The following is a 26,359-nucleotide window of genomic DNA, read 5'->3' as shown; positions in this document are numbered from 1 at the left end:
TGGTTTCCAGTAAATGGCAGAAATCTACCACTTAAGTACGGCAAATTTTTCATATGACCATGTATGAAAGCAAGAAATGTAGATATACTTTAAAGTTAACTACATATTTATTTTGTATAAGCATTTCATTTAAACATGTAATACTTTTTTTTTTTTTTTTTTTTTTACATTTAAACTAATTCCATATCAACTGTATAGTAAAAACATTAAAGGAAGTGATGTTACAATTCATGATTGTCTAGATATTGGTGTTTTTCATTTCACCTCTTAAAGCAATTTCTTTTATCATTGCAAATATCAGTATTCAACATTTTGGGATTAAAACATCAAAACATTATGCATTTGTAATTGCAGGTTAAATGCATTTATATCATGCATTAAACAGTGTGTGTATACATCTGTCGGGGTCTCTAGAGAGCGATGTGTAGAGGATTAAAACTTGAGCCAGAGGTTCTTCACCGCTATGAAGAGACCTTTGAAGTTAACGTTCTTCCATCTGGTCCCATCATCCACCCTGATGCTCCACACCTTGGTGCAGATGGCAAAGTGGTGGACCCAAATGAAGAGCCTCTCTGTGGCCTGGTAGAGGTTAAGTGCCCTGATGTGAAAGAAATTGGAGAGGCATCCCACGTTGAGTTTGTTGGGGACCATGCAAAACTGAGAAAGAAACACAATTGGCATTCCATGGTCAGCTGATGGTTACTGGCTTAGTTAACCTGGTGTGATCTTGTGAGAAGTACAAGAGGTGACTTCCATGTGGACAGGGTATGGAGAGATGATGAGCTGATCAGAGAGATCACAGCTGAAGTTGTTGAATTCTACTTTTGAAAATACATTAATTTTTTGCTAGGAAGAAAATAGGCATGAAGAATTTACCAACAAATGATGTTCCTGTTCTAAAGTGAATGTAGTTCTATAGTATTCTATTACAAGAAAAAACAGTTACCTCAATAAGTCATGCTTCAATCAATTATATTTTATTGTTATTTATGTTATATTGTTGCCACATACCTACCCCAAACTGGAAAGATATGTCAGGAGGGGTTGGTGATTTCTGATGTGTTCAGAATCTGAAACGATATTGCAGATCATAAGTAAAGAGTTAGATTTTCATAAAAAATTTCTGACTTAAAATTTCCCCCTAAAATCTAAGCATTAAATTCAGCAAAAAAAAGCACACTGAGAAGTATGTGAAAGATTATTATGTATTATGTTGGTTAAAACCCTGGCTGAGAAGGTAACAAAAGCTTAAACTTACTAGAAGATAGCAAAATTTGCTCATCACAAAGCAGACAAGTTACTAGCAGGTGAAGAGAAGCATGGTGTCACTAGCAGGTGAGGAGGAGCATGATGTCACTAGCAGGTGTGTAGATGATGCTGATGTCACTAGCAGGTGAGGAGAAGCATGATGTCACTAGCGGGTGAGTAATGCATCTCTTTCGGCAAGCATTCGAATAATGCATCTCTCAAATTGTGAGTGTTGTTGCATCTGATCAAATGTGCATTCTTATTTATTAGCTTGGGTTAAACTAATTTTACTTTGTTGGATCAGCAGCATGCTAATGATGTCTCTATGGATCCAGAACACCTGAGAAGAGATGATGCTGACCCTCAGAAGACCCCAGAGGATGCTAACCCTGAATCAACAAACAGAACTAACAAATATTGCTACAAGTGTGACTGCATCATATAATAATTATTAATTAATAATATTAATAATGTTCATCATCTGGCTGACTACGTCTTGTATTAATTTTTCTAAAAATCCTGTCAAACATGCACAAACTGACAGTCACCAACATAAGCTACTACTAAATATTGTAGAAACATAATTTTCTGTAAATTTACTTTGTAACGATTTGTATTGTAAAAAGCGCTATACAAATAAACTTGAATTGAATTTAACTGAATTGAGTAGATGATGCTGATGTCAGTAGCAGGTGTGTAGATGATGCTGATGTCAGTAGCAGGTGTGTAGATGATGCTGATGTCACTAGCAGGTGTGTAGATGATGCTGATGTCAGTAGCAGGTGTGTAGATGATGCTGATGTCACTAGCAGGTGTGTAGATGATGCTGATGTCACTAGCAGGTGTGTAGATGATGCTGATGTCACTAGCAGGTGTGTAGATGATGCTGATGTCACTAGCATGTGTGTAAATGATGCTGAGGTCACTAGCATGTGTGTAGATGATGCTGATGTCAGTAGCAGGTGTTTTTTCCAGCTCCTTTATTTTTCCCATGCCTCAGCAAGAGCACTTAATTAACATAAAGCAAACAACAATACATGTATTATTTTGTGTTAAACATAACACTTTAATAAAAACAACTCATTAATTTGGAAAGTTACTTAGAACATCAATTCAAAGTTAAATAACCTACAAACTATTATAAAATAATTTTAATTCTGCTTGTACAACAGATGTTTGTTCAACTGCTCGTATTTCCTACATTGTTGTGGATTTTATTGATAACTTTAAATGTCTTTGTTAATTTTGTGTGACTTCAGCCAGAAAGAGAGCAGTATAAAAGGGTGATGGCAAAAGTATAAAAACACCGCTTCACTAACCTACTTATGGAGTGAGTTTTGGTTCTTTATTACATGCGAGAAAATAAAAGATCTGAGAGAGAAAAAAAAGTTTGAGAGAAAAAGTTATCACACTGATAGCAAAAAAACATTTCATGAGAGAAAAAATAATATTTGAGAGAAAAAGTTTTCATGCCAATAGCAAAAAATAATAATATTTGAGACTAAAAAAAGTTTTGAGATAAAGTATTTTGTCATAGAACATAAAAAAAATATACATTTGAAATTTTTAAAATTATTTCTGAGAAAAAAAATCTCTCTCAAAATACTTTGAAAAAAACTCTCAAATATATATGTTTTGCTATCAGTGTGAAAATATTTTCTCTAAAAAAAAAAAGTGTTTCTCTCGAAACGCTTTTCTTTGCTCTTGATGCAATTTCTTGCTCTCGTGTCAGGATTTTGCTTTCACTGTGAGAATTGTGTCATGGGCGGGGCCACGTTCCTATTGGCCAGTCGGGTGAGCATCGTCTTGTCTTGGGAGTCGAACTGAATCATTACACCATTGTTCGGTTCACCTGCATAGATGCCGCCTCTGCCTTATGGATAGTTAAGTTGAGCAGTGAGCACGGACACTCCAATGTTTGGGTAAGATGATGACACACAGCTGGCTGAGCAAGTTCAGTATCACTGAAGATTAAACATTAAAAAATAGCACTCATATTCATGAATGAACGTGTATTATATTATTTGCTTGCTAATCGCTAGTAAAGCTAACCAGCCATCATGCTAGGTAAACTTGCAAACTCACCTGGTTTAAACTATGTTTAAATCAAATGCCAAATTAATGTTTTGATTTAGATAGTTTCACGCCTTATTTAGTGAGTAGTGAGCTAGTTTCTACCTTTGCACTTGCTAGCCTCAAAGCACCTGAAGAGTAACTGCTTGTTCTTACAACCTCCCGCACAACTTTCAACTAACGCTAGTATGCATGGAAGGTGGCAACCCTACAACTAGCTAACGTTAGACAGTGATTGACATACCGTTTGAAAGATTTAAAAGAAAAAATAATTACCATGACAGTACAGGCACAAACATATTTGTGGGTTGCTAATGTAAGAGTTAGTCCTAGACCTGCAATTTACCTTGTCAGCTCTAGACCTCAGCTAGATGGTAAAAAATATTTAGAATAAGCCCCGTGTAGCTGAGTTTGCGAGCTATACATGCAGTGTAGCTAAACATGTGCAACAACCATACAAAGACTATTTTAAACAAAACTAGGTGGGACACTTTCAAACGGTATATCAATCACTGCTCACTACTCACTAAATAAGGCGTGAAACTATCTAAATCAAAACATTAATTTGGCATTTGATTTAAACATAGTATAAACCAGGTGAGTTTGCAAGTTTACCTAGCATGATGGCTGGTTAGCTTTACTAGCAATTAGCAAGCAAATAATATAATATTCATTCATGAATATGAGTGCTATTTTTTAATGTTTAATCTTCAGTGATACTGAACTTGCTCAGCCAGCTGTGTGTCATCATCTTACCCAAACATTGGAGTGTCTGTGCTCAACTTAACTATCCATAAGGCAGAGGCGGCCTCTATGCAGGTGAACCGAACAATGGTGTAATGATTCAGTTCGACTCCCAAGACAAGACGATGCTCACCCGACTGGCCAATAGGAACGTGGCCCCGCCCATGACACAATTCTCACAGTGAAAGCAAAATCCTGACACGAGAGCAAGAAATTGCATCAAGAGCAAAGAAAAGCGTTTCGAGAGAAACACTTTTTTTTTTTTTTGAGAAAATATTTTCACACTGATAGCAAAAAATATATATTTGAGAGTTTTTTTTTTTCAAAGTATTTTGAGAGAGATTTTTTTCTCAGAAGTAATTTTTAAAATTTCAAATGTATATTTTTTTATGTTCTATGAGAAAATACTTTCTCTCAAAACTTTTTTTAGTCTCAAATATTATTATTTTTTGCTATTGGCATGAAAACTTTTTCTCTCAAATATTATTTTTTCTCTCATGAAATGTTTTTTTGCTATCAGTGTGATAACTTTTTCTCTCAAACTTTTTTTTTTCTCTCAGATCTTTTATTTTCTCGCATGTAATAAAGACACATTTCTAACTCCATACCTGCTCGACTGTTAGCATAACTGCTACCATATGCTACATTAAATGTATAACGTTACATCAAAGAATACAAATAAAACATACTATATTTGATTAATGTCTATAGTTGCCGATAAGCTTTTAATATAAGTTATTGTTTTAGTTAACACACTCACCTGTGACTGGACGGCTGTTTTCATCGTGCTCCCGCACCATCTCAACATTTACTGCTCTGCACCACAAACATCCCGTTTTGATGGGTTCTCCGCAACTTTTCCACGCAAACCTGGAAGGCACAGACCACGGTGCGAGATCGACCGTACTCCGGGTGGACACGGACCTCATCCTCCGTGAAGTGCTTAGCACACACTAAAGTACCTTTCCTCACAGTAATTGTCGCCTCCTCCTCTCGCCTTATAGCCCAATTTCAACGCTTTTTTTATTTTCGTCGGTAGGAAAACTATGAAATGATAACTACATTTATTATTATTATTATTAATTAGAACACAAAAGGCACACTATACACATCTGAATACTTTTGGTCTCCGCCATTTTAAGAGAATGATCGCTATAGCGCTAACATTTGATTCAGATCGGGACTCCGAATCTCATTTCGCAAATCATTTGATCGGGGCTTCGGAGCGCGTTTCGTGAATCATCTGATCGGGGCTTCGGAGTTCGCAAAACATATGATTCAGATCTGGACTCCGAAGCGCGTTTCGCAAATCATTTGATCGGGGCTTCGGAGCGCGTTTCGCGAATCATTTGATCGGGGCTTCCGAGTTCGCAAAACATTTGATTCAGATCTGGACTCCGAAGCGCGTTTCGGGAATCATTTGATCGGGGCTTCGGAGCGCGTTTCGCAAATCATTTAATCGGGGCTTCAGAGTTTGCAAAACATTTGCTTCAGACCGGGACTCCAAAGCGCATTTTGCGAATCATTTGATCAGGGCTGCGTTCAGCCCCGACAAAACATTGCACAACGTTTTTTAAACAGAAACAGGTGATGCCTTGAACACACTGTTCTGATGACGCAAGAGTTGCAACTATGGCAGCTGAGAGGGCCATTCTTTGTGAAGAATTTTCGGAGCCATCTATTTAGCCTCACATACTGACTTTATTTGTAATTCATACGGTTTTAATACCCTGTATTTTCTTTCTCATTTTTAGGAAAAGCACTTAATTACCATTGTTTATTTCTATACCAAATGTCATAACACTTGCAATGAAGCTAAAAAATATAAACAACTACATCAAAATGTTGATTTACAGTAAAACTTGCGACAAACATGTCTTCTAATATCCTTAGTTGTTGCGTATACCGAGCTGCAACGAACACATTTGTAGCTACATTATTTTCCTTGAAGCCATTGTGCGAGTTCACTTTAATACCGCATGCTTTATATACATGTTGCTGCTGATTCGACTGCAGTTCTGACACACCCACCAAACAAGAGAAAACGCGTCTCAAACCCCGTTGCACTATGGCAAGCCAAAAGGGTCAGAATTACGCCTAGATTAAACGCGTTTGCATACAAAACGCCGTTTTTTACGGCGTTTAAAACGGTATTAGCGCCGTCAAATACGCCGTCCTTATAGCAGACGCCGTAAAAAACGCGCGTAAACCGTAAAAAACGCCGCAAAAAACGGCGTTTTAGTGTTTGTAAAAAGCGCCGCTTTTAACGCCGTCGGCTTGCCACAGGACGCCGTAAAAAACGCCGTTCTGAATGCACAAAAGCGCGCGTTATTTACGGCGTTTTCCTTGTAGTATAATGAGCCACGCCCGCTGATTTCCACAGCCAGTAATAATGAACTGTTCTCACCCAATCAAAGACGAACAGAACCAGACCAGACTAATTTACCACAGATCGTTTAAGCGGAAGAAGTGCCTGTGAACTGATAGGAATATTAAGTAACTTTTTATATATTTTAATCGCTACAAACATTGAACATAGGCCGATTACACATCTTTATCCTATTTGAATGTAACTGTTAATTATTTAACAATTACAAACCCTAGTTTATATATCATTTACTACCCAAATACCTTTTATGTATATACATAAGTGCTGGTTCGAAATATTCAATTAGCTTTGAGTCATTTAATTTCCAATACAAGAAATCATACATGATAACGGAAGTCGACCAGAGAGTGTGTAAAAGCTGTGCAGCTACAGAAGTTGGAGGCAATGGTCCTAGTCTTTTTGACCACTATACACCGCTACAACCGCTGGTTCGAGCCCCGCTCCAAACTGATTCTGGTATACAGGGGAGTTTATTTGCTGTTTAACAAACAAATATACGTTGAGGCATTGCTTCCACACATATCATTTTTTTCCGCTCTCATGATAATAATGAGTTGTTTAGTTAAAACGGCATATTTTCTCGTAATAACGAGATGTTACGTCCTTAAAACGACACATTTCTTTCTCAACAACATTTCATAAAAAACAGTATGATTTTCCAGTTATAGATTACATAATGTGAGCAAGCGAAGCGATTGTCCGAGCTGCTGTCGCCGTGGTCCTGACATAAAAGAGCATCTGCACGCTACTGAAAATCGAAGAATACACTGTTTTAAATGTATAGTAATATTTTTACTGTAACGTCATGCTTATTTGGATTAATCTCCAATCTTACTACAATATTCTATCCAATAACTGCATTCAGACCAAGAGGATATGACATGATCAAATCAAACCAGTTACAAAAAGAAAAAAAGAGGAGTGACAGTTTGATTCTATTATTATTACATCACTATTATTAATATTTCGTTCTGTCTGAAAAACGGAAAAAACGAAAATGAAGCTATATTTTTCGTATTTTTTTGTTTGTGGATAATAATGATCTTATGCATTTGTGCGTGAGCGGCCCTGAAACGCCACTTTTCAACTCAGCCTGTCTTCACTGTCTGTCCTAAAGCAGAATAAGAGTTCATCTGATACAGCTCTGCAATTTAGTCACATCGTTTCTTCATATTGTTTGGCTGTTGCGACTATATTTCTTGCAAATATAGATCTCATATAAAGAGCAGCACTGCACTTCTAGGGTCGGTGGCGTCTGGGCTTCTTATCTGCATTGTCCTCGCCTCACACACACGCTCAGCGCAGCCTATTCCTTAAAGCCTGGAATATACCCCATGCCCAAAGATTCGATGCGACGCACGGCTCGATTCAGGTAAAGATAGCAATGTATAGTCAATAATATATAATAATCGGACTAAAAATGGGCCTAACGCCGCCCACGCATGTGAAAGAAATATTAAAGAATAGTTTATTTGCTTATTTGTTTTTACCCACGAAAAAAAACATCTAGCTTAATTTAATTTTTCCGTTTCTCAAACAAAACGAAATAACAACAACAATAATAATAGTCTAATAATTATAAAATCAAACCGTTTGTCACTCAAATAAATAAAATATAAAAAAAACATTTTTTTTAACAGCAGAGAGAAGTGCATGTGGGTGACATAAAACAATTGCATGTGCTGCTATATTGTTAGCTAAAACTTTTTAAAGGCTCAAATGAAATAAAATAAAAATTTAAATAAAAATAAAACAAATCTATTAGATTAAAAACTTAAACTGAAAATAAAGATGCTGCCTCCACAACAAAATATATTAAATAACTAAATTAAGTAAGTTCTAAACAACAACAAAAAATAAATAAATATTCTGTCAAATACAGAGTTTTAAACAGTATCTGCGCCGCAAAATACGTCGTTGTGATAACAAACGCCGTAAAAAACGTGCGAAAATACGCCAGTGACGCCGTATTTGACGGCGTTTTAGTGTGTATGAAAACGCCGTTTTTTACGCCGTTCATGTTGCCATATGACGGCGTAAAAAACGTCGTTTTGGTTGCACAGAGAACGCGTTACGGCGTTTTGCTAATAGTATAATGAGCCACGCCCACTGATTCCTACAGCCAGTACGTATGAACGGTTTTCCAATCGGCCAATTGTAATGCTGCTCATTAAAACTGCTCGGTCGGTGCCACATTATTTTATATTTGCCCGTTACATTTTTATTTTGAGCAAATCTGAGTCGTGATACTCTGTTCGTGTTTTCTGGATAATCGCAAATGTCAGTACAATTTAAATGAATTAAAGATTGTTTAAAGCAGTGGTTCTCAAAGTGTGGTGCGAGTAGCACTAGTGGTACTCAGGCTCCCTCTAGTGCTACGAAGAGGAATCACTAAATGAAACATTAATGAACGTTAATACATTTTAATTTGATCTTTATTTGAGTAAAGTTGTTTTTTTTTGGTTGTGTTGTTGTTGTTTTACATCTAAGTACAGTACAGTTTTTATTTCACTTTTGGTACAACACATTTTAATTCAATCATTTTTTTTTCATTTACCAGTATGTAAGCACAGTACAGTGTTAATGCTCAAACTGTGTATTTACAATGTTGAAGTGGCTGACAACAATAAATAAAACTGCCTCGTGTAAAACTGTGCAGAGCTGTAGCTGAATAGTTAGGCCTACGCTGCTGAAATGTAATGTTGCTCATTATGGTGCTGCTTGGAGAGCCAAATATTTTCTGAAGTGGTTGGTATAAAAAGTTTGAGAACCACTGGTTTAAAGAAATGGTATAAAATTAATTCATGCTTTTTAAGAACTTCTCAGTAAAACATTTATTCTTTCCCCTTGTAGAGTCATCAAGGATCCAACTTATTATGCAATAAATTATGCAAAAAATATTTGGCAGAAGAGCTGGGCCAACAGATGAAACTGGTTCACTTTCATTAAATGGACAAAACATAGACCTAACCTTTTCAAGTTTGTTTAGAGTATGTCCCGTTATACATTATTACTTTCATGTTTTTATTTCTTGACTCCAAAAAAAAAAAAAAAAACTGTCCCCAAAACATACAAATTTTTTTTTGGGAAAGTTGGTCATGTTTTTACATTTTTATAGACCCAAATAAGTGCTGCTTGTGGCAATGACTTTAATAGTCATTATTTTAATATGTAAATATGTTAAGATGTTGTAGTAGTCATTTTAATTTTAGGTCATGTGAATCAATGTCTGTGTTTAGGTCTTCTGGAATGTTGGTGAAATAAAAGTGCCAAGTTTCCACACCAAATTTGTTTTCTGATTTATTATTTAACAGTCAAATACATTCAGATCTTGCCCCACAATTTTTAACAGAGCTGAAAGGAAACAAAAATAAAAGAAAAAAAAAAGGTGACGCTTATACCTTCCCAAATCCGAGAGATCCTTTTATTGCAAGGAGCATTAATTCCCTGAATTCCTCTTCTTCTGACACACCTCTTGGCAGGTAGAGAGTCAGGGCACAGGTTGAAGCATATGGAATCCTTCAGGTAGGCTCCTCTTGGTCATAACATTCCACTTGGCACTTTTGCTAAAAAGCAAATTATTAACCACCACCTCCCACAACTGGCCACAGGAGTTCAGCCCAGAAGTGAACTGCTGGATCATACTAGCCACTCAAAAAACAGTATCTAGATTACTCCAGTGAGTAATCACAAGGGTAATATACTAATATGAAATAAATGCTTCGTTAGTACAAAGAAGTACACAAGAGAAGTAAAAAGCATTATTTACATAATAAATAGGTATATAGTTTATCAACCAAATGTTACACTATGTCACGATTAACTCATGGAAATGAGAGGAGAAAGTTCAGATTTTAGTTTTGCTTTAAATAAGTTATAGGCTTAGCATTTAAAATAAATGTTGTTTGTAAATAATTGCAATATAATTTATTTTATGACATACAGTTAATTAAAACACGAGGAAGAGGGTTTTTCCTAATAGCAGGACCTTTGCAAATGTTTATTGAACTGAATCAATATAACATGTACGGTATTTTGAGTGAGTTTACTATTAATAGTAACTAAAATTGTAACTATTTTCTCATTTTGCTCTATTTTGACAAAAAGAGTCCAAACAAAGCCACAGCAGAACAATATCCTCTTCAAGCAACAGCAGCCTTTGGTATTAAATGATTCACTTTATTCCTCATTGAATGAATCAGCCATTTGAATTAATGATTTAATGTCTTACTCTAACCTCTCTTCTTTGAAAATTTACATTTGTGATTATAAAATTTGGCAAGGTAGTAGTAGCCTTAATTAAGAAGAAATTTAAAATGAGAAGAGTCTAACTTCAAATAGTCGCTAAAGAACATTTTTTGACTTACACAGAACTTTAAGGATAGATACATTTTAACAAAGACTGAAGTCAATCCAGAATAGTAGCTATGTAATATACACAAATTTAAACTAATTTAAACTGCCTAACTAAATTAAAATCCTTGCCCTAAAAGGATCTCTTGGCTTTGGGAAGGTGTAGGCTAAGTGTTCTAAAACTTAATTAACATTTTAAAGTCACTAAGCCAGGGCTGTCCAATCCTGCTCCTGGAGGGACACTGTCCTGAGAGTTTAGCTCCAACCCCAATTAAACACACCTGATCCAACTAATCAAGGTTTTTAGACCTACAGGAAATTTCCAGGCAGTTGTGTTGTGGTAAGTTGGAGGTAAACTCTGCAGAACAGTGGCTATCCAGGACAGAGTTTGGACACCCCTGCACTAATTTTGTCATATTCAATAATCCTGAATGATTAAAGGGATGGTTCACCCAAAAATGAAAAATTCTCACATCATTTATTCTAAACCCTTCTATACAGGTTTTTATAGACCTGTATAAATTCCTTTGTTCTGCTCAACACAAGACATTTGAAATAATGTCATTTAACAAACAGATCTCATCCCCCTTTGACTGCCATAGTAGGAAACATAAGTACTATGGAGGAATAAGATCTGTTTAGTTTGGTTTCTGACATTTTCAAATGTGTTGTGTTCAGCAGAACAAAGGAATTTTATGAGGGTTGAGAGTAAATGAGAGAATTTTCATTTTTGGACAAACTATACCTTTAAGTAAAATGTTACTGTTCATATCTTTGTAAACAAATCACTGAGTATTTAATGTGATTGACAGATGAAATAGAGGCGTTTAAACCCACCTGCCCAGCCCCTGCACCAAGGAATGCAAGAACTACAGAAGATGAGAGGAATGTTGGCTTTAATAACTCAAGTATACCTTTAGTATTTTATATAAAATGGATGTTCTTATGAAATATAAAAAATAATTTTTAATAATCCAAAAAAGTATTTTTACATTTTTAAATGACAATTCCGGTAAATATTTTCTGGTGATGTACAAGTAAATCAGAGGACACTTAATGTGGGAAATAGAAACTTTTATTTTCAAGTTTCAAATGGTGAACATGCTATTGGTGATGTTTCTTTAAAATTTCACGCCATCCTAAATGGTTAGTTCACCCAAAAATGAAATTTCTGTCATTACTCACTCACCCTCATAATGTACCAAACCTGTAAGACTTTCGTTAGTCCTCAGAACACAAATGATAGATATTTTAGATGAAATATGAGATTAATTCTACAGGTTTGGGGCAACATGAGGGTGAGTAATTAATGACAAATTTCATTTTTGGGTGAGCTAACCCTTTAACCATACTTAAATATTGTAACAGCTACTCAAAATATAACTTCAAGTGGATCTATCCACACCCACGACAAACCTCAGTGGTTGGCTCACCAAAAATTCAGTGTCCATATAATTAGTCAGTGGTGACCATAATCTGTGATTACAGAAATAACCATTTATTTTTCTTTAATGTTGGGGATTCAGAGACATCAAAAGAGATAAAATGTTTTGAAGGACATCCACTCAGAGTTGTCCCCTTGAACCACCAAGTGGATTAATTTGTGCAACAAGTTGCTCTAAGGCAGCACTCTCCAATGTGAAGTCACTTTGAGGAACAGCTACTCCCTCTGGCCAGTCAAACACTGGTGCCTCCTGCAAGCTTGATTCTGCTGCCGGTGCCTGAAGAACAGGTTCATCTGCTGGTCCAGCTGTTCTGCCAAAGATCTCTTCCATTGCAGTGGTTCGCTGTCCTTGTTGTTCCAGGCAGCCTCGAACAAATATCTGCATGGGTGTCTGGTGTTGTTCTGTTCTCAGCCCATGGTTGTTCCACTGTTGAGTAAAGGCTGATAAACACCTGTTGATCCTCGGCACATAGACAAAGTGAAGAGCCCCATATGTGCATTTCTTTGTCTATGTCAGAGATACCTTCAGCCTCCAGGAAGTGAAAGAGATTGTAATATACGTTAGTCAATCCCCGCCACATGTCACCCCAGAGCCTCTCAATTCTTTAGTTGTGAACGCTCCTGCCTCTTCTCTCTGAGCCCCTGAAAATGTTCAACATCACACAGACATCATGGTTTTCTCCTCCATGGTCTGTTCTGACCCTAGAAGGCATTACAGTGCTGCTGTGGATGTTGTTTGAGGCATGCAGAAAGACTATGAGATGACTGTAGCCATCTATAACACCATGAATGACAATTCTCCATCTAAAACATAAGAGAAAAATGGCTTTTAAGTAAATAAATAAATATAAAAGAGACATTAAAAGACAAGTCAACTTTCAAAGTTCATAGTATTTATACTATGGAAGTCAATAGCTACCAGCATTCTTTTTAGTGTATTCTTTTGTGATCAAGGGAAGAAACTCATACAAGTGTTGAACAAATTAAGGGTGAGTAAATGTGACGAATTTCATTTGAGTGAACAATCCCTTTAACATTTGATTGTCATTTGCTGCAAAAACAGCCAAATCCAAACATTTTTTTTTCCAGAAACTCTTTAGTTTATGCAGTACTCACAAAACCCTGTCATTGCCACTGCAATGCTTTTCCTTAGCCTTAGAAGGGGCAGAATCATGAGGTTAAAGTATCCCTTTTGCCAGTGACAATCTATGACGGGTTCATCCGTTCAATCATACACAATTTTATTTAGTTAAAAATCTCTTTGAAAGGATAAAAACTAGGGGTGTGCAATATTGACAAAATTACATCAATACTTTCTGAGGTTTTATTGTTAATGATAATTAGAGGATATCTTGCTGTGCGTGTTATTGTGCTGGTACCTTAACAAATAATATTTTCCATTTTCTTAAATTTAATTTGATTCAATTAGTCATAATAGGGTTGTTACCACGTGAATTAAAAAAAAAAAAAAAAAAAATCTGATATCTACCTTATCAATTTGTGGTTGCCATCTAGGTGCCACAGGGAGTTTGGACCAGCAACACTGTACAACCTTCTGTGTGGTCTTTGTGACATGTCCCGTAGTGCTGCTGCAATTGGGTTAATTTGAACCAAGCTCCTGCGTACTCTGTGTCTTTGTACACGATTTCCACCTGCCCGTAACTGTGCCCTGACAGCCTCCGATCCCAGCTGGTCATTTCCATCCACAATGTCTGTGATCTACATCGGTTATTTCAGATTAAGTCAGAGAGCGATTCAAATGGAATCTCCTGGAACAAACATGTAAACATAAGTATTATTGCTTAAACTAATTTTGAACAATTCATTCTAAATGCTCTTTTCATGCATGACAAGTCATAAAAAGCTAATTCTAAAACCAAACTTACTTCCATGCGGCGTTTGACGGTAGCCAGAGACACTTGCAGAATCTCTGCTATTGAAGGAAGACTAAAACCACATGTCCTCAGAAAGGAAAGTTGCTCTCTGGTGATGCTGTAATGGGGTGCACCTCGATCAGAGTGGAGCCTGATAACTGGAACTGGCTGCAACAATAAATTATTGTAAATCTATGATCTGCTTTAGGCCACAATAGTTTATACAATATTAGGCCAAAAGAAAAAAAAGGATTTTAAAATGTACTAAGATTTTAAAAGATGAGACAATCTCATCAGAGATAATCTATTCAGAATGGCTAATGTAATAAATTCAGTTCACCATTTCAATTAATCTTCACTAAAAGTTAATATTGGATCTTTTATACTTAGAACCTGCTAGACAGACAATTTGAAAGCTATAGCTAGAAGGTTTAAAGAGAAGACAAATAGTTTAGAAATTACTTACCTTGTTGTCCATGCTGCCTATGCTTTTGTACCTCTGCTATATATTCATTGAGATCTTGGAGTAACTCGTCTGCTTCTGGTGCAGTGATCAGCCTTCCTCTCGCCCATTCAATGCTTCTCTACATTGTTTCTAGCCTTAAAAAAAAAGAAAGCCACTTATAAGTACTGAATTTTCAGGATGCAAAATGTTCAGCAATATAATAAAAGAGATAATTAAGAATAGAATAAGAACATTCAACTTAGTGCTAAAGACAGCACACAAATCCAAGGTTCAGAAACGGGTGTCTTAACTCAGTCGTAGAAGATCACTGTCCTGCAGAGTTTAGCTCAACTTGCAATACACCGGACTAGAAGTTTCCAGCATGCCGTTGAGGGCTTGATTAGCTGAATCAGGTGTGTTTAATTGCGGTTGGAGAAAAATGGTTGCAGGACAGCGCCCATGTTTTATATAATCTGAAACAAAGCAATCCTTACCTCACTAAAGTTGATTGTAGTACACCAGAATCTTCTGTCAGCTGTCGAGTGCAATTGTTCAGCTTCTGCTGACAACGCAAAATAAAGATTCTCCTGGCCATCTTCATATCAACCAACCAACCAATCGAGTGATTAAAATAACAATCGAACTCGGATGTAAACTAGTCTGGTCTGAGTCAGGTCATCATTGATTGGGTGAGAACAGTTCATTATTACTGGCTGTGGAAATCAGCGGGCGTGGCTCATTATACTACAAGGAAAACGCCGTAAATAACGCGCGCTTTTGTGCATTCAGAACGGCGTTTTTTACGGCGTCCTGTGGCAAGCCGACGGCGTTAAAAGCGGCGCTTTTTACAAACACTAAAACGCCGTTTTTTGCGGCGTTTTTTACGGTTTACGCGCGTTTTTTACGGCGTCTGCTATAAGGACGGCGTATTTGACGGCGCTAATACCGTTTTAAACGCCGTAAAAAACGGCGTTTTGTATGCAAACGCGTTTAATCTAGGCGTAATTCTGACCCTTTTGGCTTGCCATATTGCACAGCGGTGCACGACGACGTTTCCAGGACACATCACGTTCAAAATGAAGGCAGATATTGTGTGAAGATTTTGCCAAAATATTTGACTCAAAAAGTCCAGATGATTCAAGCTGTTCGTGACTGTGAGTGTAACAGCAGCAGCAGAAATTATTAACCGTAAATGAAAACATTTAAAACTTTGATTCCTCGATTAAAAATAAATAAATAAAAAAGTAGCAAAACATTACATTCAGATGATATGTAGAACTCTCTGTGATTATCAGTGTCAGACTGTGTGTGTTGTTTTCTCCGGGGCTCGTGGGACAGGGGTACTACTCTGGCTGTGACATCATCATCCTGGGGAGGGACTTTGAGAGGATTCAGATCATCCCAGGAGCCAAACACGGGAACATCCAGGTAAACACACACACACACGGTTCTGGCGTCCAAACAACATCAAGGTCTTTATAAACTGTTACAGCACTTACTCAGAGTGACACATAGCATAGCTCTTAGCCTCATGGTTGCAGTTTGAGGTTTAGGAATTAGTTTTTTTTTTTTGAGCCTTTATGTTTATGTCAGTTTTAATAATTTTAGCATTTCAACTTTTTTTGTAAAAAGTTACTACTTTAATTTTAGTACTGTTTTCATTTAATTTATAGTGCTTTTTACTTTACAAATCATTGCAAAGCAACTTTACAGAAAATTAAGTTTCTACAATATTTAGTAGTAAGCTTGCACGATTTATCTATATCATTTTACTTTAGCTTTATTACAGAATAAATTACAGAAAACTGTTTTTAGTAGTTTCAGTCTTAGTTAACAATGACACATAGTTGGTTGCTTTGGGAATTACTAGTTAGGAATAAAAGTTTAACTGTGTGTGCTTATTTTACATATTTTTTTTTTTTTAAAGTAAAAATTATATATGTTTTTGTACGAGTTTCTGCCTTCTGCTGAATGCTAAAAAGATGATGCTTTAAACACCAAATGGTTGATGGTACCCATTCACTTCCATAGTATTTCTTCCTCTATTATAGAAGTCAATGGGTGCCGTCAACTGTTTGTGGTGTTCTTCTTCACTGCAGAGAATGATGCTCTTCCTCTTGTTTTCCAGCTCAAATATCTGAACATTCTTAAATCGAGAAGCATTTACTGAAATATAAATGAGTTCATGTTTAAAACAAGAACTAATATCTGTCAGCGGCTAAGGAAAACGATTCAGTTGTTTCACAAACACAGACGGGGTGAATTTATGAATGAAAGTGTAAAAGTTCTGACACAAAACTTTTACACTTTCATTCATAAATTCACCCCGTCTGTGTTTGTGAAACGACTGAATCGCGGAATCCAGTCAAAAATAGAACTTGTTGTATAATGCAGAATGTCACGGGATTTGGCTATTTTTTAATGAATACATCTATATTAGGGATGTAAAATGAATCAAATATCGATATGGACTAGTGTATATGAATATTAAAGTTAAAAGAGACTACAATTGTACTACGTGTCTCTGGGAATGAGTGCTCAATATGTGCATTTTGCCGTTCAGATACACACGATGCTCGCAGTGTTTTCCCCCACGCTGGCCACGCCCCCAGCTATGACTAGATGCCGACTGTATCTATATGACGTTCCCACGAGTTAAAATGACGGTCCCACAAATTAATATCTCGTGGCCACGACATATTATCACGTTCCCACGAGTTATTATTTTGTGGCCACGACAAAACTAAGTAAACCGAACAAGTCATCTTACGGGCACCGTAATGCTAAATAATAAAATCACGTTACAAACATATGAATCACAATTTTTTAAATAGTCTTCACAATACAATTTTAGTATCAAAAGTTTACTTAGATTCTAAGGAAGCATGGAATATTAAAATATTTTATCAATGTGATCGGGAGGAAGATCAATTAATTTAATTTCGTAGTAACTAACCATGTTGCATTCAAATCGATAAAAAAAAAATCAAGTTAATGAGCAGTGTGCACTATTTTGGGAGATCAAAGAAAAAGCACCCAATTAAGCATATATTTAAAATACCTTGGGACTCACAAACAGACCACTAACTGCAAGTAACTAACCACTGTGGTATGTAACAATTTAATACAAAAGTTTAAAACTAAAGTTACTTTGAACTTTACTTTGATTCATGTAGAAGATTAACGGGAATGGCATGAGAGAGGAATTAAAAGTGAAAAAAGAAAATAAAAAGAACAAATGTGTGGAATATAGCCTGTGATGTTTAGATAATTTATATTTTCCATTTCCAGACACATTGGTGGAGTCTTAACTGAGAAACTGAACAATGCAAGTCATTTCACCATTTTATTGTATATGTAAAAAAATATTACAAATTGAGTAGAACATAAAAATTAAGGAACTAAATGTCCACCAGGTAATCTTACATAAACATTAAATTGTTATAACTGTCAACACACCCACATTAAGTACTTTATTTATACAGTAAACAAATGTGAGTTACTGATTTCCAGAATCAAAATGGACATCTGGTTTAATTTTGGTGCAAAATCATGAACTATACATCAGCTCACCCTCTGTTTGCAATAAAACACTATTGCTCATTTGTGTTTTACAAAGACTGTTTTCTCTATTAATCACGAAAACGGAAACAAAACAAGAAATACAACATCACTCTTTGGTGATCCTCTGCTTCAGCAAAGTCTGACAGTTTCAAGATGGTGTTGAACGGTTTTCATCATTTAAAAATCCTGTCGAATATTCTCTTTGTTCTCATCACCCTGTTGCCGTTTCATCTGTGCCACTTCGTTCTCCAGCTGTACAATGGCTCTCTCAATCTCATAGTTCTTACTAACCAGAGACACCCAGCTGTAAAAACATAAGCAGAAATGCTTCCATCAGAGCGGAGCAAACTAAATTCAATTTCTAGAAATGTCATATAGAAATATAATCAATTTCATATAGAAACAAAATAAAGTACTTACTTTGACTCAAGTTCTCGTAATTTGGCTCCTCCAGCCAGCTGATCATTTTTGCGCTGCCAGTTCAGGTCCTGTATCTGCTTTCTGAAAGGAGAATAGAAATATTAAGATTCATTTTGAAAGCTAGTTTAATAGATTGTGCACAATCACAATATATAACACCCATACGTAAAGTAAATTACATTGACCAACAAGTCACTCACCTAGCCTTCTGTAGTTCCTTTTGTGCATTTTCAATCATTAAGGCCAAGTTACTGTTTCACAGAGAAGACAACAAATTACGATCAACAAAAAATAATCCACAAACAGAACTCAGAATTGTTTATATTTTCTATTTATATTGTGAAATTAAAGAAATAGCATTTTAATCCTGTAAGCTTTTTAGTCATGACCCCGCAAATAGCTTTCACCATTTTTAAACTGACTTTAACCCCCCTAATGTAATACAAAGTAGGTCAGTCCTATATTAAAGGAATAGTTCACCCAAAATTGATCATTTGCAGAAAATCTAGTCACCCTCAGGCCATCCAAGATTTAAATGAGTTTGTTTCTTTGTGTGAACAGATTTGGAGAAATTTAGCATTATATCACTTGCTCGCCAATGGATTCTCTCTGCAGTGAATGGGTGCCGTCAGAATGAGTTCAAACAGCTGTTTAAAAACATCACAAGTAATCCACTCAACTCCAGTCATCAATAAACATCTTGTAAAGCTAAAAGCTGCATCTTTGTATAAAAACAAATCCATCATTAAGTCTTTAACTACACTCCATTGCTTCCAGCTAAACCGTGTCATATCTAGGGCTGTCACATCCAAAATAAGTTTCTGTTTACATGTGTGCGTGTACTGTGAATATTTGTTTACATGTATATACACATACATATTTAGGAAAAATATAGGTTTATATAATAAATTATACGAATATAAATATAAAGATGTAAACATGCAAATATTTCCAAAATATATACTTTGTGTGTATTCATATATACACACACATATATGTTTTGTAAACATTTTTTATTTTGGATGCGATTAATCACGTTTAATTGTTTGACAGCACTAACTCTATCCATAATATTGCTTTCTTCAATGAAAGTCACCTTAACTGAATTGTTAAAGTACTATGTACAGATCAAGCACAGCTTACAAGCGGTTTAATGTTAAAACACCTTGATGATGGATTTATTACAAAAACACAGCTTTTCACTTTGAGATGTTAACTGATGGACTAGAGTCATGTGGATTATTGTGATGTTTTTATCAGCTGTTTGGACTCTTATTCTGATGGCATCCATTTACTGCAGAGGTGAGCAAGTGATGCAACGCAACATTTCTCAAATCTGTTCCAATGAAGAAAAACTCATCTGCATTTTGGATGGCCAATAGTTGGTATGCTACACCACCTGTCATAATTTATGATTGATGACTTTGCCCTTTGACCCCACCCCTTAGGGACTTACCTTTTAATGGTCGCAGATGTGGTTACGATGTGTTACAACATGTGATATCACATCTGTTTGTAATAAATTATGATTATGTCATCAGCTGTGAAATTACTCAATATTTACAATATCCATGATGAATGATCGGCAGCTGTGATATGACATCAGTTTTGTGATATATCATGTCACTAGAGATTAACCTCATGACAAGTGTTATAACATCTGTTTGTAATCTTGATACCGGACCTCCGGTATGCGCCAGCTGCTTTATAATATATCATGCTTAGCTGTTGTACCGTGGATGCGTTATGATACCCATTTGCAATATATTTACCCGACCTTCGGTTAAAATAAGAGAACGGTCACGCTGTCTGTTAATGTACGCATCTGAAGTGTCTGTGCAGGACATAATGCATTATTTATCGGCTCTAAGGTATAGGACAAATTCTCTTATTGGCTCGATAAAAATAACAGAAAAATGTAAATTTATCAGCCGATATTGATATGGTGGCCGATATATCGTGCATCCCTAGATGATTATACATGTTTGTGTTTTTCCCAATCCTGGTAAAAGAAACATTTATTTTTTATTTTTAGTGATGACTAAAACTACTTGAAATGTTTTGTTTTATATTGTGTGTTCCCAAAATATATTCTCATTTCATTTAAAAGAAGAGAATAAGACTCGGGACGACTGAATGTGCACGTGTGCATGTGTGTGTGAGAGAGAGAGAGAGAGAGAGAGACCTTTTTCCTATAGTCTGTCTGAATGTGTGTCTGAATGTGTGTGTGTGGAGGGGGGAGATACCCCTGATTCCTTTAGTCTGAATGTGTGTCTGTGTGTGAAAGCGAGAGAGAGAGTAAGTTTTCCGAAAGTGAACATGTAAAAACTCAGGGATCCCCTCTCAGTCTCGTATCTGCTGTTCTGCTCCTCTTTGCACTCTGAATTCAGCTTCAACTATCAACTGGCATTGTGTGAGATGTAATATCCATACCAACCCCTGAAAAATTTAAGACATTTGTAATGATTTATTTTTATTCATCAAGCTAAACATTTTTATTACTTTATTTTCAATTCAGTATACAATGTTATTTTTTTATATTGCTGAAAATCAGAAAAACAACCATTAGAATGAGTGTGTGTCATTTTATTGCAATATTTCAAATATTTTATTATTACTCATTTATTGACTCATTTAGTGATGTAATTTTATTTTAAACATCAATGCATTGACAACACGGTCAATGTCCACAACAATAATCAACATGAATTTTTCTCTCTAAAAATGTATATTCTTTTACTTATTTTTCAAATTGTCCCTAAACCAATATCTCTCTCACATCTGTGAAGGATGACCAAAACCCACCGGATAAGACCCTTCAGTTTGATTTAAACAGATGTCGCATAGCATACTACAGGTCCGGCATCTGTATTACAAACAGGTGACTGTATTGGATGACATAACCACTATCTCATTTCATGAAATATCGCAAACAGATGTCATAGTGCATCTGCGTGCATTAACGGACGGTGTGACCGTTCTCAGGTTTTGTACAGAAACTGCAGAATGAAATTCCAGGACTTTAAGCACTACTTTATTGGTTTTCAGGGACTAAAATCAGAGATCTCACTTATCAAACAATGTTGTTATTATCTTTCAAATTCTAATATACTAATTAAAAACTTTAACATTTGAAAGGATATTATGGAAAAGTTAGATTTTTTTTTTCATGAATTTAATTGACCTGAAGAATGAAAGCTGTATCATACACTTGGGAAATAAGATATTTCACCACTTATCAACACTAGTGTGTGACAATACACTTAGCTCACAAGATATACAAATACTTGGTTCACTATAATGAGTCAATATTTAAATATACTATTTTTAAAATCACAAAAATGTAAATGCAGTTGTATTTTGAAATATTTGAACTAATCTCGGGCTGTAACTAAGGATTATTTTGGTAATTAAGTAATCCACTGATTATTTTGACAATTGAGTAATCTGATATTTTTTAGTAATACAAATAGACCTAAGTGAAAAACAGGCTTTAGTATGGCTATTTATATATAAACTAAGGATGACGCAAAAATAATTGGTTCAAATAAAGTATCAAAATCAAGTAAATACATGGTTTTATTGAACAACCCTGAAAAAATGGGCATACATAATTTAATATGCCTACACACAATATGAATATAACCAACTCAAGTATATTATGCACCATAACAAACACCTTCAGAGGGCGCCAACGGCCTGACGATGGTTCATTTTTAAAGTGTGATTCAAGGACTTTAAATCCATGTAATTTTAATATTTGGCCACCTGCAAACTCGAGCGAGGATTTTAATTTATTTTAAATTGAGAAATATGTCGATGAACTCACTGCGTTGGCATGGGTTTATAAATGATTTACGATACAAATCTAGTGAGATAACTATCTTCCTAGATGAATGTAATGCTACACAAACTCACAGCATATGTAAAGGAAGAGTTTGTGTCCCAAGCGGCTGAGATGGAGATGTGCTCCATGCTTGTACCGTATTTTCCAGACTATAAGTCACACTTTTTTTTCATAGTTTAGCTGGTCCTGCGATTTATAGTCAGGTGCGACTTATTTATCAAAATTAATTTGACATGAACCGAGAGAAATGAACTAACAGAAAACATTACCGTCTACAGCCGTGAGAGGGCACTCTAATGCTGCTCTGTGCTCCTGTAGTCTACACTGAGCAGTAGGGGTGTCACAATTCTCCAAATCCTCGATTCGATTGCATTTTCGATTCTAAGGTCACGGTTCGATTCGATTCTCGATTTTTACATTTATTCTCTTTAAAGCACAGATTGTCATTTTTCAAACTAGACTTTTATGTAATATAATATCTGACCTTTGTTTGCAATGTACCACATTACACTGTCAAATTTAAAACTTTTATTAACAACATAATGTAACAATAACTTATATCTTTAGTCAATTGAAAACTTAAAATAAACTGCCATCCAGTTTCTCTTTTGTAAGTGCAGTCACAAAAGATGACATTCAAGTTCATAACAAAACAAACAAAAACAATAAAAAATGACTAAACTAACCTTCAAATATTACGATGTATCTATTTAAAAGATTAAAGATAAAACGCTTGTTAAACACTTCACTGTCATTCATTTAGATTTATATATATATATATATATATATATATATATATATATATATATTTATTATGTATGTATGTACAGTATGTGTGTGTGTGTGTGTGTGCATCATTACAGTCTGTAAAATATGGGTATCTCTTATTACAAGACTGCAATCACTAGCAATCAGAAGAATTCCAGTTAATCAAGTATCTACAAAAGATCTACTCTATAAACAATGCATTAAATTACATTAAAGACAAAAATAAATTTAAACAAGCAAAAGAAATGATTACTCGCATGTATCTGGTCCACTGATGAAGTCATGGGTCAAGTCAAGTGAATTATTAATCATTTTCTAACAGGCGTCGAATACTGACTTTAGGAAAAGGGGAATAACCAATGACATTTGAGATAACAACTAAAACAGCAAGCCCCGCCCCACGACTGACAAAAATAAAATTGTTCGCGTGAGCAGAGGTGAGATGATCGAGCGCGAGGATGTGGGGAATGAGCATGCGCGCGCGAGGGCTTTTATTTCGCGCAGAGTACATGTCACGCGCGCGAGAGTTTGAAATGAGCTCGTGGGCTCCCGTTTCTTCGCATCCAATTCAGTTTTCCTCTCGCGGAAGCCATATAACGCGCGCGCCAGCATCAGTTGAATGCTCGGTTATTTTTGTCATTGATTTGCCGTCATACAACATGGGGGCGTGGCAGCATCGACGATTCCATTTTTTAATTCGAAGTTCGAGACTGTGACTTAATTTCGATCGATTTCGATTTAAAATCTAAATCGTGACACCCCTACTGAGCAGCATAGAGCGCCCTCTCGCGGCTGTAGACGGTAATGTTTTATCTTGGTTCTTGGGTCTAAATAAATGCCCGGTGCGACTTATATATGTTTTTTTCCTCGTCATGACGTATTTTTGGACTGATGCGACTTATACTCAGGTGCGATTTATAGTCCAAAAAATACGGTAAATTATAACAGTGCAACACAAAATGCATCAGACTTTAAATGCATTGCCAAATGAAACCCTAATGAACAGCACATGCAATAAAAGAACGAACAATATAATGCAATCACTATCAAAGTGATCGCGAGACTGCTTTTCACCTGAAGGAGTAAAATCACAAAACGGCTCTGTATTTATATCAGACACGCTGCATCGTTAATTTTGCGTATACTCATTTCATATGTAGTGCCCTTTAAAAACTAAAGTACTTTTCAAGTACCTTCTCAAAAATATGGCTATTTTTAATGGTTTTCCAGGACCTCAAAATAAAATTAAAAAGAAATCAAGTACTTCAAGCACTTTAAGCACCTTGGACAAACCGGGTATCTTAACGCATCCGCAGTACAACAGCTAAGCATGATATATTATAAAGCAGCTGGAGTATACTGGAGGTCCGGTGTCTATGTTATAACAGATGTTATAACACTTGTCATAAGGTTAATCCCTAATGACATGATATATCAGAAAACAGATGTCACATCACAGCTGCCGATCATTCATGGATATTCTAAAGAATTACATATGCATAATTTATTAAAAACAGATGTTATATCATGTCATACCCACAGCTGCGACCATTAAAAGGTCATAAGCTTAATCCCCAAGGGGGCCGGTCAAAGGTCAAAGTCATCAATCATAAATTATGACTAATACACTAACAACTATGGCCTTAGGGTGGCTACACTTATGTTTTCTGGCGTGTTCACTTACTCATTAGACACCTTCCATGCATTAGATCCATACTGAGCCATGAGCTCGAGGTTTTCAATGCGCACTGCCTGGTGCTCCAGCTGGGCCATAGAGTTATTGACACAGTCCTGCCATGCTGTGATGTCATTCTTCTGCCCAGACGTTGGAGCAGGAAGCTCATATCTAAGAAAACAAGCACAAGAAGGTAGATTTAACAGCAAACAACTCACTTTTTTTAGATAAGAATGTAGACTCAAAATTAGCCCAACCAACACATTTAGGCCTTCCTGTAGCTCAAAAGGTAGATCATGGCATTAGCAATGCCAAGATCATGAGTTTGATTAAACCAAGAACTGATAAAAACATGTACCTGGAATGCAGTACAAGTCTCTTTGGATAAATGGATGTGAATCTGTACATTGTATGTAATCAACAGTGAAGCTAGTTTGATTATTGAAACATCACTTATCCATTCAGTTTCACTTATTTTAGCTGTACTGCAAACTGTTATCATATTTTATTTTATCATAATGCAAAGTGCAGTAAATCAGTGTATACAGAAAATAGCTTACTTCTGCAATGCAAAATAAGGTGGATTGGATTATGCTAGTGTCATACTTCACTGGGAAATAGGCTGCTACAAGCTATTAATATTAGCGCTGCCTTTTCGCCCAGAGACATCTGTAGATTGGAAATGTTCTTGTGCCTCGTTATTCATTTTGTGCTAATGTTAGTGATGTGCATATAAAGTTATCATGGCTGTTGGTGAAAGTTACATTTTAAATTACATTTACCACTACTGGTATATTGCCATAAAATATTCAAGTATCACACTCCCTGTTCTTTCTTTGAAAAGCTAGTATATGTGGGTTTCAGACATGTGAGTAAGGCCCATCTTATTATCAATATTATTATTTTACAATATCCACAAACAAATTTGATGAAAAGACTGTTAATCAAGGCTCTGTTGCTTGGAATATGGTTCCCATAAATATACAAAAGAGTAAAGGCAAGTATGCGTTGCGAAGAAAATGTGAAGGTATGCTTATATAAATGTTTATGTGCTGCTACTGCTAGAGGTATACTTTTGTAATTGCTGTAACTGTACTTGGGATCTTTTTTCTTATTTGTATGAATTTTGTTTTGTACAGATATGTAGACCCCAGGAAGATTAGCCAACAATTTGTGGAAGCTCATAGGGATCCAAATAAACAAACAATAGATTCATTATAATTTAATTTAACTTCATTAAACTAGAAGAGGTTACATTAAGCAGAACACAATATTGGATTTGACCACCTGTAACAGAAACTTTACCTCTTCATACTGAGCAGCTCCATGGGTTGACGAGCCGACAGTCTCTCAAACTCATTCCTCATGATATCAGTCTAGTGAGAACAACATAACACTAAGATTATTATGCGAACATGAAGATTATAGTACAGAAGGAACAGAACGGGTATTTTTCTTTCACCTCAAAAGCAGAGAAATCTGGCGTGGGAAGATAGCTCAGATAGTTCTTGGTTG

The 26,359-nt window shown here is 35.8% G+C and overlaps 3 protein-coding genes across 9 annotated transcripts in view; all 3 read right to left on the bottom strand.

Annotated features, from left to right (window-relative positions):
• Positions 1–26,359, bottom strand: part of LOC127963306 (mitogen-activated protein kinase 13) — a 259,971-nt gene that overhangs the window by 63,890 nt on the left and 169,722 nt on the right. The window lies entirely within an intron of this gene.
• LOC127963297 (bromodomain and PHD finger-containing protein 3) overlaps positions 1–26,359 on the bottom strand; it is a 234,857-nt gene that overhangs the window by 52,780 nt on the left and 155,718 nt on the right. The window lies entirely within an intron of this gene.
• Positions 17,904–26,357, bottom strand: LOC127964105 (pre-mRNA-splicing factor SPF27-like; the record flags this gene model as incomplete). The annotated part of the gene is made up of 6 exons (XM_052564270.1): positions 17,904–18,438; positions 18,555–18,635; positions 18,755–18,805; positions 24,854–25,015; positions 26,150–26,220; positions 26,307–26,357. Coding segments are annotated over 6 exons (543 nt in total), but the record flags the coding sequence as incomplete, so codon positions are not given.

The sequence above is a fragment of the Carassius gibelio genome, chromosome B8 (genome assembly GCF_023724105.1).
Source record: "Carassius gibelio isolate Cgi1373 ecotype wild population from Czech Republic chromosome B8, carGib1.2-hapl.c, whole genome shotgun sequence".
In the NCBI taxonomy this organism is placed as follows: Eukaryota; Metazoa; Chordata; class Actinopteri; order Cypriniformes; family Cyprinidae; genus Carassius; species Carassius gibelio.
The sequence above is the reverse complement of the archived record's forward strand: the minus strand, read 5'-3'. Positions and strand labels throughout refer to the sequence as shown.